Source organism: Tupaia chinensis, unplaced genomic scaffold, assembly GCF_000334495.1.
Source record: "Tupaia chinensis unplaced genomic scaffold, TupChi_1.0 Scaffold141372_1, whole genome shotgun sequence".
Classification (NCBI taxonomy): Eukaryota; Metazoa; Chordata; class Mammalia; order Scandentia; family Tupaiidae; genus Tupaia; species Tupaia belangeri.
Window position 1 is genome coordinate 142504 of NW_006201235.1, and position 12138 is coordinate 154641.

Genomic DNA, 12138 nt, shown 5'->3' on the forward strand with positions numbered 1-12138 from the left:
GCCCAGTAATTATATTTACCAATAAAGAGTGACAGCAAGTAGTCTGCAAATATAAGTGTAATAAGGAAAGTGTGTTTGAAATTACAACTCTCCTGGAAATACATATGTCATCATCATTGTAATCCACTTAACTAAATAGCTTGGGCAACATTTACATTTTCATAAAAACCATGTTTATTAGAAAATTCCTGATTGTTTTGTTTCTTTTAAAATTTATTTTTAATTTTATTTGTTATCATTATGTTTCCAGAGAGAGACAGATAGAGAGAAAGGAAGAGTGAAAAAGCAAGCTTCCAGGTCCTGAACGTGAACCGTGGTCGACCATATGGGAGTCCATACCTCAACCACCATGCCGCCTGCCAGCCCCTAGAAACATTTTTTATTATCCTAAAAATATTGTGAATGTCCAAAGTTACCTTCACAATGAAACATTTAACCTTCTTGGTTTGCTCCAGGTTTGATCACGTACGGAGAAGCAGGCCTCTTACTCTTGGCAGAGTGTATAAATAGCATAAGGATGGAGTTTTGTGAGTATCTTACCAATGACGTTAAGTAACATGGCTGATTATCCTAATTGTAAAGTCAATATGTTGATAAATTTAAAATACTGATAGTGGCTCACCCAGCCAAATATCCTGAGCTGTAACAAGGAAACTTTAGGACATAAAAGTAAGCTTCGACCAATAGTTTCAAGAAGGTTGTTACGTTAGCAAAATATCTGAGTTTATAGTTTTGTCTCAACTCTGGGTTCAGCCAATATATAAAAGTCGATCCAGTTTTTGAACATCTTAAGGCAACCCTGTTCCCTTTTTTTTTTTTTTTAATTTGCTACAGGATATGGATGTTCGCTTAAGTCAACTCTTCATTATTTAACAGATAGAAACAAGAAGATGAAGAAACAAACTATAGAGCTTAGGCTCAATTCCTAGCAAAAATAAAGGTGCAGAATTTTATATACTAGAGAAATTAACATACCCAGCAGCAAGGTGCCTGAAAAGCCAGCAATGATGTGGAATAGTGCAGCTTGTGGGGGAGAAAGGAGCTGGGAAATGGTTGAGCTGCCCTCAGTTATTTAAGATCTAGCCAGCATCATCATGGAAGAGGAATTAGATATATTTTGAGTAGATTCAACAAAGTTCAAGTTTTCCTATTGACCTGGGAGATCCCAGGATCAACGAGTTGAAGCAATAAAGGAGACAGATTTTGCTCAACATAAAGAAGTGCTCTGAGAAAACCAGATCTCCTAAGGAGCATAGGCCGGGTTGTTCAGCAAAGTCTGGCGCCACCCAGGAAGTGTGATCTGGAGGGAACTAGACAGGTAGTTTCCTGAGTATTTTACAGAGGGGTCCTACAGCATCTCCCTGAGGGAAGCAAAAGCAAGGGGCTCAAGACTCCTACGCCAGTTTCCTTACGATCTGTTTTTTACTGAGCTTCTACATAGGAAATCCTGACCACCAAGGCAATTTGGCAGCTGTTTTGTGCCATACAGATACTCAGTTTTTCTGTTTTTGTTGTTTTTGTTTTATTTTTTTTTTTTTTTTTTCTGAGAAGGGAAAGGTTTTTGCTATAGGACGCGTGCACTCGCCAGAAAGACAGAGAGAAGGAGAGAAGGAAAGTGAGAAATCACCCCTCAGGGGGGATGGCCATGCCGCAATTCCTCCTCTTCCATTCTCTCGGGATTTGGGGCACACACGCACATGCACCTAGTGTGAGTTTAAGCCACCAGGTGTTGGACTCGAACTGTGATCAGCTACATGGGAGTCCAGCGACATAGCCATTACACTAACTGCTGGTCCCTCAAAATTTTAAAATTTGTTTTCAAAATGTATACTTGTATGTAGGATACCCAAGGGGCAATGGTTTTTACCATAAAAGATAAAACATTACTGGAGCCAGCTCTATAGCTTAGTGGTTAAAGGAGATGGAACCCACTTGGCCAATGCCAGCAGCTTGAAGAACCTATCAGGCACAGGTGTGTATGCATGCATGCCCCAGATCCTGACAATGTGGAGAAGTGATTATGGCATGCTCACATCCTACTAATGCCTTCCCATTATCTCTCTCTTGCTCTCTCATTCTCTGTCTCTCTGGCAATTTAAACAAACATTTATAAAGGATGAAAAAAGATGAAGAAAAATAAAAAGATAAAACATTACTGAAACTCAGGATTATAAGAATACTTTAAGTGAAATTTGTTTCAAACCGATCTCCAAATAAGGCAGTATATCTAAGAATCACTGTCTTTGAACATATATTTAAGTAAACTTTTTAAATCTTCCTGAACTCCAACTTCTTTTTCTATAAAACATAAGAATAAAGTACATGTTACTAACGGTTCGAAGGTCATTAGGAGGACCAAATAAGATAATAAATGTAAAAAATACTTTCTACAATTTTCCAGCAATGTATTTGCTAGATCTATATATGTTCGTTATTATTCATTTTTTGCTTATGTCTGTTTTTCTAATAGCTTGGGGAACAGAACAGAACAGAACAATGCATTTTGTGACTGAATTTGTCCTCCTGGGTTTCCATGGTCAAAGGCAGATGCAGAGTTTCTTCTTCTCATTAATCCTAGTTCTCTATTTTCTGACCCTGCTGGGGAATGGGGCAATTGTCTGTGCAGTGAAATGGGACAAGCGGCTTCACACACCCATGTACATCCTTTTAGGAAACTTTGCGTTTCTGGAAATCTGGTACGTTTCCTCCACTGTCCCAAACATGCTGGTCAATATTCTCTCTGAGACTAAGACCATCTCCTTCTCTGGCTGCTTCCTCCAATTCTATTTCTTTTTTTCACTGGGTACAACAGAATGCTTCTTCTTATCAGTTATGGCTTATGATCGCTACCTGGCCATCTGTCGCCCACTACACTACCCCTCCATCATGACTGGGCAGCTCTGTGTAATCCTGGTCTGTGCATGCTGGGTGGGTGGATTCCTCTGCTACCCAGTGCCCATTGTCCTTATCTCCCGACTTCCCTTCTGTGGACCCAACGTCATAGACCACTTCGTGTGTGACCCAGGCCCATTGTTTGCACTCGCCTGCGTCCCTGCGCCTTCCACTGAGCTTATCTGTTACACCTTCAACTCAATGATTATTTTTGGGCCCTTCCTCTCCATCTTGGGATCTTACACTCTGGTTCTCAGAGCTGTGCTTCGTGTTCCCTCTGGTGCTGGTCGAACTAAAGCTTTTTCCACATGTGGGTCCCACCTAATAGTGGTTTCTCTATTCTATGGGACCCTGATGGTGATGTATGTGAGCCCAACATCGGGGAACCCAGCAGGGTCTTTTAAAGAGAAGCTGAAAAAAAAAAAGAGAGAGAGAGAGAGAGAGAGAAGCTGAGTCAGTCACTTCTTACCATATTTATAAAAACAAAGGAGAATGGCTTCCGTAAATGGTTTTGGCCCACACATAAGTAGAAGAGACATCTTTCACAATTCCTTAGCAGTTCAAGTTCAGCTCATCAATAATAAATGCTCAATAAACATTTTGGAGGGTTTTTTTGGGGGGTTTTTTGTTTTCATTTTGTTTTGGTTTTGCTTCAAGGTGCATGTGCTCTCTACAGAGTGACAGAGAAACAAAAAGAGGGGGAAAGCACATCGTCCCCTCCCCACACCACAATTCCTTTTCTTCCATTCTCTTCTCAGGATTTGTGGACACACACACCCACACATGTCCAGCATGTTTTTCAAGCCACCTGGTCTGAGACTTGAACTATGAAGTTGGTCATGTGGGATCTAGCTTCCTTAACCACCACACTGCTGGACAACCCTCAGTAAAACATTTTACACATGCATAGCCTAAAGAAAGATAGTGTATGTCTCCACTTAATACATACCGACTGATCGCACGCTATGGAAGAGATTGAAAGATTGGATGATATAAAAGCACTGAAAATAGTTATGAACACAGGACACAGTGTGGAATGAGGGTAAGAGAGGGGAAGAGTATAGGGAAGGAAATCAGGGAGAAAAAATAGAGAAGCAAGACATTTGTGGACACAGAAATGTTTTATTACCTGTTGATAAACTGTATAGTATTCTCAACTAGACTGGTCTGAGGTGTATTTCATGTTGAGCAAAATCTCTTTACAAGTCAAATTATATATAGCAATCAAATGTTTAAAAATATAATAAGAATAATTTTTTAAAACATCTACAGCCTTGCTGAGCAAATATATAGCATTTTTTTGTGTGTATATTTTTTTGTGTATATATATATATATATATATATATATAATTATTGACCCTTGAACAATGCAGGCATGAGGAGCACCAACTCCAGCAAGGTCAAACCTTTGTGTGTCACTTTGGACTCCCCCAAAACTTAACTACCAATAGCCTCCTGTTGACCCAAAGCCTCACTGATAGCATAAAGAATCAGCACATATTTTGTATATTATATGTGTTAATACTGTATTCTTACAATAAAGCAAGCTAGACAAATGAAAATGTTATTAAGAAAATCATAAGAAAGAGAAAATGCACTTATAATACTGTATTTTTCAATATATTTATGGAAAAAATTCATTTATAAGTGACTAGTTTGACCCTGAACAATTCAAACCCATGTTGTACACGGATCAGCTACATAGGTACTGTATATATCTATATAGATATTTAAGTATATTCTTTTTCTGTGACGTATCTTTGCCAGTTTTAATCCTAGCTGGTAAAAGGAATCAATTGCATGTGTATCTGACTTTGAGTCAAGAGGCCGCCAACAAATGAATAAATAAATAAATAAATGCCTAGTAATGGACATCGTTCGAGACTCTCTTTCGCACCAGAAACAGAGCATGCGTCACCCTGCTATGCTGCACCTCTCTGAGAGATAAAGTACACATTTCTTTCTGCCATTCAAAACTCTCTCTCAATAAACTGCTCCGTTCATCTCCTCACCTACTGCTCTACTGTGTAAGCCCACACTTTGTGGTGATCAGTCTTATTTTACTTTTTACATTTGACTTTAAATACATTTACTCCCAACTGACTACCTTTACTCATAGTACTTCCTCCCAAATCAACTGTGACAACCCAGTGCCATTTGCAATATGGAATAAACACGTCCTCAACATATTTCTATTTGCTAACAGAGCATGTCACCGCAGGGCAGCGTGGGCCTCTCAGATGTCTATAGGGCAAAGTCTCATTCAGAAAAGGATACAGAGAACAAATTCCATGTTTTTACCCAGATTCTATACTGAAATAGGCCATCATCTGAGAGGCCAATATACTTCAAATGAGAATATACCCCTGAGTTATTCATGGCCACTTTACAATGAAATTAAGTGTCTAAAAAGATGGGCCTGCTGGTGCTAAGCAACAAAATGGTCTAGCACAGTGTTCCTCAATTATTCCCAGCAATATTGTTTGGCAACAGGCCCATCATGAGAACATGAGAATTGAGGGGGGCAATATTTCTTTAAATTCAATTTTAATGTTAAAAATTATCATAAATTATACTTTTGTAGTGTGTTTGCTTGTTTGTTTGTTTGTTTTAACCAGAAATCAAATGCAGGCCTCCTTTGTGACCTCAGCAGTGTCCAGCACATGCTATCACAACTGGGCCCACAGTACTTCCCAATGCATAACTCATACATATTTTATATAACACAAAATTGTCTTTGTAAGTAAAAGTGACCTTCTAGGAAGATATTTAATCAGGGACTTTATCCCATAGCACCAAAAGCACATACTTTTGTCAAGAAACATAAATTGGGACCAGCAAATTGTGTAATGGTTATGTTGCTGGACTGCCACATAATCTACCATGGTTCAAGTCCTGGACTTGGAGTCTTAAAACTCACACCAGGTGCATGTGTGTGTGTACCCAAGATTCCAAGAGGAGAATGGAGGAGAAGGGATTGTGGCCTGGCCATCCCCCAGGGGGTGATTTCTCACTTTCTGTCCCTCTATCTCTTTCTGTCTCTCCAGCGAGCACACATGCCTTGTAACAAAAATCTCTCTAAAATAAAAAGAAAGAAAGAAAGAAAGAAAGAAAGAAAGAAAGAAAGAAAGAAAGAAAGAAAGAGAGAGAGAAAGAGAGAAAGAGAGAGAGAGAAAGAGAGAGAGAGAAAGAAAGAGAGAAAGAGCGAGAGCGAGAGAGAGAGAGAGAAAGAAAGAGAGAAAGAAAGAAAGAGAGAAACATAAGGAAACTATGGGGTGTTTTAAGAGTTCCAGTAACACACTATTTTTAATCATCTCTGTAGATCGATTTATCAAATACACCAAGGGAAATCCCTTCTTTTGGGGAGCTTGGTTTTTCCTTTCCTCCCCTTCAATAAATTTCTCACTTTGTTAAACCTAAGGGGGGAAAAAAAGAAACCCCCAGGCAAGAATAACAAGGTCCCTTGAGACAACAAGGAAAGTTACTGGGTCACACAAAGAAAGATCTGAGAATTCTCAACAGTGACTACAACGAGGCATAAATTAGAGCCAACCCATAGTTCCAATATATTCAGTAAGAAATTGTTCATCAGAATGTTAGGTTGCAACAGCAGTGCAATAAGCCATGCAGTTAGTTCTCACTGGACTGCTTCGTTAAAGCCAAAGAATCCCTGTACTGTCTCCAGAATGATCTAGGAATGTCTTACAGGGTGAAGGGAAGTCTTCTCTGATGGGTATTGCTGCTATTATGAACCAGAGGTGGGTCTATTCACCTATATATTTAATTTAATATGCTCAAGAGAATAAATAATAAATAATATTGGTTTCTCTTTCAGCTCAAGAACAAAAAAGAAAGAAAGAAAGAAAGTAAAAAATCTTTCAGAATGCTAAAGATGACCATGGAATTCATGGTAAAAATAATTCATTACCATGGAATTATGCTCCAAAATAAGTGCACTGAACGATGCCAAAGTCATCCACAGGTCTTCTCTCAGAAAGTGACTGAGGCACCAGCAACAGTCCAGCTTTTATAGAGATTTTGAGCGAAACAGTGTGGAACTACACTATTCCCTAGAACCGAAACCAAGAGAAACATTTTTTTTTCTTTTTTCTCCTCTTTCAAGTCTTCCCTCTCTATTCATCCCATTACTCAGCTGCACCTGCAGGAGATGAAGCATTTTAAAAAAAGAAAAAAAAAAGATAAAATTAGTATGTATGAGGATTAAGATATTACGTAAAATTTAATGGTGAATATATTTGGAACTGCTTCTTATAATTCTTTGGAATTCTCTGAAACATACACCATGCTTTGTCCTACACTAATAGTTTCTTCTGCAGTTTTTATTTGGGTTTGTTTTCAATATGTTTGTTGTTTTTAATATTGACAAGAGTAGTATTAGCTCAACACATGGAGTGCAGTCTCCTTGTGCATTTTGATCTGGGGTCAGTCTGTGAATCTGAGTCCAGAATCAGTGTTGCTGCTGCTCCATGGCTGCTCCCTGCATCACTGCTTTCTCATTCCATTGAGGAGAAAATGTAGAGGTCCCAAGATAAGGAAATTTCTTTCATGATGGCTCACCAAGATGACCATCCGTGCATTAGTTTAGCTCTTCATAGTCATCCTAGTTTTTTCAAAGTTAGAAATCATTGATTGTCATCTTGCAGATTTCTTCTTTTTTTTCTTTTTTTTGGGGGGGCGGGGGGAGGGGAGAGGCTTTTTTGCTATAGGGCATGTGGGCTCACCAGAAGACAGAAAGAGACAGAGAGACAGACAGACAGAAAGAAAGAAATCGCCCTCCAGAGGAGATGGTCACGCTGCAATCCCTTCTCCATTCTCTTCTCGGTATCTTGGGCATGCACGCACATGTGCCCGGCATGAGTTTAAGCCACCGGATCTGGAACTCGAACCGCAGTCGACTACATGGGAGTCCAGCAACATAGCCATTACACTAACTGCTGGTCCCTAGATTCCTTCTCTTCTTGTCTGCCAGACTACAATCTATTTTGACATAACTAGCACAACAGGAAAGTTATGTTCATTTCTAGATGAGCAGATTCATAGTTTACTTTATATATTACTAACTTGCTGTGTCTACAATAGTTGCATAAACATAAACATATTTATCTTATTTAATATAACTTCACTGAATAGAAATGTGTTTTCCTCTTTAATTATGTTCAATGAGTAATATGCATAAGTGTATATACATACGTAAATGCATTACAGAGAGAGAGAAACTTTGATCAAAAAACAGTTTAAGGCAAAAATCTCTTATCAATCAAAAAAGTTAAAAGCATATTGTTAAAGTTTTTCTAGAGATGCCAAAATATTAAAGCTATCATTGTGCTTTTCCTTTAAGTTGCATTTGACCGTTGAAACTATATCTTCTTTGGTGATAGTATTCTAAAGAAAGAAAGGGCAAATTTTAGAATGTGGGTAAATGATTATGTTTTGAAATAATATTTTAGATTTTCTTTTAACTTGCTATTTTGAAGACTAGGGACTATTTTCTAAATGGACTAAAGTACAATATTCCAAATATTGAATTTTATGGGAAAATTCTGGAAGCAGTAAGAACTTTAGAATTTCTTGCTGATTATAATTTTCTTACCCAACATGTCTCATATGTTATATTCATCTTTAATGAAATGTCTTTTTTAAAATATTATAAATTATCATATGAAGTTATCCACAGTGAATGAATAATAGTGACTTTTCACAAGTAAAGTAAAAGTAAAAGCAAAGGAATAAATACCAAATTTAAATGAACTATAGTACAATATGAATGTCTTTAAATAGGAAACAGCAAAACGTATAAAGAATTTTATCATCTGAATATTACTATTTTCTTCTAGTATCAGTTTAAAAAAGAAAATAGTGAAGCCAGGAGGATGCATGGTTGTTAAGATACTGTACTCCCACATGGCCAACCGCAGTTCGAGTCCCAGACCTGAGGTTGCTTTCTCATGTCCTCTCTCTCTCTCTCTCTCTCTCTCTCTCTCAAATAAAATTTTTTTTTAAATTACTGCAAACATGACTTCGTATTTTTAAGTGAATAGTAATAGTTGCTCTATGTGAACAGCTTTCACTAGACAAATTGAGTATAAAACAAATGATTTTGCTTCTATTTCAAGATTTCCTTATATCAAAAAAAGAAATTTAACTGAATTTTATCCACTATTACAGAAAATTCAAACAGCCTAGCACTTACAAGGAATCAAGGCCAAAAAACTCATAATCAGACAGGATTTGTTCAAGACTTGTCTTATAATATCCAGTACATTTACCTGCATGAATCAAACCTCCTCAGCAGCAAAGTAAATACTCATCTGTCTTCTCTCCACAGTCTGGGGATCATGAATAACTCAAGAATATCTACTGTGACTCAGTTTGTCTTATTGGGCTTTCCTGGCCCCTGGAAAATGCAGATCATCCTTTTCTCAATGATTTTCTTGGTGTATGTTTTGACTCTGACTGGGAATCTGGCCATCATTTGTGCAGTGAGGTGGGACCACCGAATCCACACACCTATGTACATGCTCCTGGCCAACTTCTCCTTCCTAGAGATCTGGTATGTGACCTGCACAGTTCCCAATATGCTGGTCAATTTCCTGTCCAAAACTAAGACAATATCCTTCTCTGGCTGCTTCGCTCAGTTCTACTTCTTCTTCTCCCTGGGCACAACTGAGTGCTTCTTCCTCTGTGTCATGGCTTATGATCGGTACCTGGCCATCTGTCGTCCACTTCATTATCCCTCCATCATGACTGGCCATCTCTGTGGCCTTTTGGTGTCTCTTTGTTGGATCATTGGTTTCCTTGGACACTCTGTTACCATTTTCATTATTTCTCAACTGCCCTTTTGTGGTCCCAACATCATTGACCATTTTCTCTGTGATGTGGACCCACTTATAGCATTGTCCTGTGCCCCCACAGCCACCATAGAGCATGCATTCCATTCTATGAGCTCTCTTATCATCATTCTCACTGTTTTGTACATCCTTGGGTCCTATACTCTTGTGCTTAGAGCTGTACTTCAGGTTCCTTCTTCAGCTGGACGTCAAAAGGCCTTCTCCACCTGTGGATCCCACTTGGTTGTGGTGTCTCTATTCTATGGAACTATAATGGTGATGTATGTGAGTCCCACTTCTGGTAACTCAGTTACTATGCACAAGATCATCACTCTGATTTACTCAGTGATAACACCAGTCTTAAACCCTCTCATCTACAGCCTTCGCAATAAGGATATGCAATATGCCCTTCATCATGTCTTTTGTAGAATACGGATTATCTGGAGCTTATGAATAGGTTTTTTACAACCTGTTTACTCTCTTTCTACAAGTGAAAGAATAAACCTCTTCTTCCAAACAACCTGACTTGGCTTTATTCATAAATATCATAGTCCTTTAGTTCAAAGCAAAATTCATCATATATTTCTGATATTTTAATAAACATTTACATTCAGAAATATATTCCATTGGAAGAGATTGGCCCTAAACATGTGAAAAAAATAACTTTTAAAAATCCTAATAGTTACTGCCAAGAAGGTTTTGGCTTTTTCAAAGTGGTTATTTGCTTACATACTTATCTACCATTTCTTTTAAAAGACAAATAACGATTTGCCTGTTGTCCTGGATTTTTGGCAACATATCATTATTGGATAAACTAAGAGATTGTGAAACCAGCCTTATAATTCTTAATTCAGCACTTTCATCAACTACATACAAAGGATAGCTGAAAGTTAGATTGAAGCCATGAGAAAAAATTAATTTTTTGGTGGAAGTGAAAGCGGTTCTTGTGCAATTCCCCTAAGTGAGTTCAGGAGTACATCATGAGAACCACCGAGAGGGCTTGATCTTCTTCCCTAGAGTTTGACATCAGATATATCCTTTGTTGTTGTCATTTGTTTTTGTTTTGCTTTGCTTTTGTTTGTTTTTATATTTTTATTTCAATTTCTTTTATACATTCAATCACGTTACTAAACTTGTGATTGCAAAGTGAATAATCCAATATGCGTACATTTCTCACCAGACCAGTTGAGAATACTATACACGTTATCTTCAACAGAAAATAACCCATTTCTTTTTCCCATATATGCCTTGCCTCTCTATTTTTCTCCTTAATGTCCTTTCTCAGACAGTACTCCTTCACCCGCCCTCTTCCCATACTGTATGTGGTATTTATAACCATTTACTATGTTGCTATATCCTTTAGTCATTCAGTTTCAGCAGTAGAGTGAGGACACTCAGTATATATTAAGTGGAGACATACAATATCTCTTTCATAGCCTGGTTTGCTTCACTCAGCAGTAAATCTTCCATATTCGTACACTTTCTGTCAAAATCCAGGGTCTTGTTTTTCGTGGCCAAGTAGTATTCCATAGAGTATATTTGCCACACTTTTTCAATCAATTCATCTGTTTGTGGGCATTTGGGCTGGTTCCAAGTCTTAGCAATTGTGAATAATGCCACAATAAACATTGATGTGCAAGCACTTTTCTGACTAAGGATTCTTCTGTCTTTGGGTGGATACCAAGGAGTGGGATTGCTAGATCATATGGCAGTTCTATTTGTAGAACTTTGAGGAATCTCCATATTGTTCTCCACAGGGGCTTGACCAATTTACATTCCCACCAGCAGTGTAGGAGAATTCCCCTTTAAAGACACCCCCACCAACACTTTGGATTTTTGCTTTTGTTTTTGGTTTGTTTTTTTTTTCTTAGTCATTCTGACTGGGATTAAGTGATATGTAATTGTGGTTTTGATCTGAATCTCCCTTATAATGAGGGATGCTGAGCATATTTTCATATGCCTTTTGGCTATTTGAATGTCATCCTTAGAAAGTAGTTTTTTCAACTCATTCTCCCATTTTTTAACACGGTTGATCATCTTTTTTTCAGGACAGCTGCTTGAATTCCCTGTATATTCTGGTTATCAGTTCTTTAGCTGACATAGTTTACAAAAATATTTTCCCACTCTGAGAGTTGTCAATTCACACTAATTACTGTGTCTTGTGCCATGCAGAAACTTCTTAATCTGCTGTAACCTCACTTGTCTATTGTTGGGGTTATTGATTTTGCTTTGGGAGCCTTATTTAATAAGTCTTTGCCTACCCCAATGCTCCCAGAGTTTCCCCAGTGTTATCCAGCAGCAGTTTTATAGTTTGAGATCTTAGGATTAGATCTTTGATCCACTTTGTATTTCTACTATATCTGTTGTTGTTGTTTTTTTTAAGGTTCAGTTTTTTTTT

General features: G+C 37.9%; 2 protein-coding genes across 2 annotated transcripts; both read left to right on the plus strand.

The window, feature by feature from the left end:
* Positions 1-2424: 2424 nt before the first annotated feature.
* Positions 2425-5209, plus strand: LOC102485415 (olfactory receptor 11H6-like). Its single transcript, XM_006163093.1, has 2 exons — positions 2425-3282; positions 5099-5209. The coding sequence occupies exons 1-2, from the start codon at positions 2425-2427 to the stop codon at positions 5207-5209; spliced, it is 969 nt and encodes a 322-aa protein (XP_006163155.1).
* A 4025-nt stretch (positions 5210-9234) lies between these two features.
* On the plus strand, positions 9235-10193 carry LOC102469967 (olfactory receptor 11H7). The gene has a single exon (XM_006163062.1). The coding sequence runs from the start codon at positions 9249-9251 to the stop codon at positions 10191-10193; it is 945 nt and encodes a 314-aa protein (XP_006163124.1). The 5' UTR covers positions 9235-9248.
* Positions 10194-12138: the final 1945 nt, after the last annotated feature.

Bases quoted from the DNA above. Each gene is read 5' to 3' on its own strand.
- LOC102485415 (XM_006163093.1), top strand. From the start codon at position 2,425: ATGTTCGTTATTATTCATTTTTTGCTTATGTCTGTTTTTCTAATAGCT. The intron at 3,283-5,098 runs GCAGGGTCTTTT...ATTTGCTAACAG, and splicing joins GCCCAACATCGGGGAACCCA to AGCATGTCACCGCAGGGCAG.
- LOC102469967 (XM_006163062.1), top strand. From the start codon at position 9,249: ATGAATAACTCAAGAATATCTACTGTGACTCAGTTTGTCTTATTGGGC.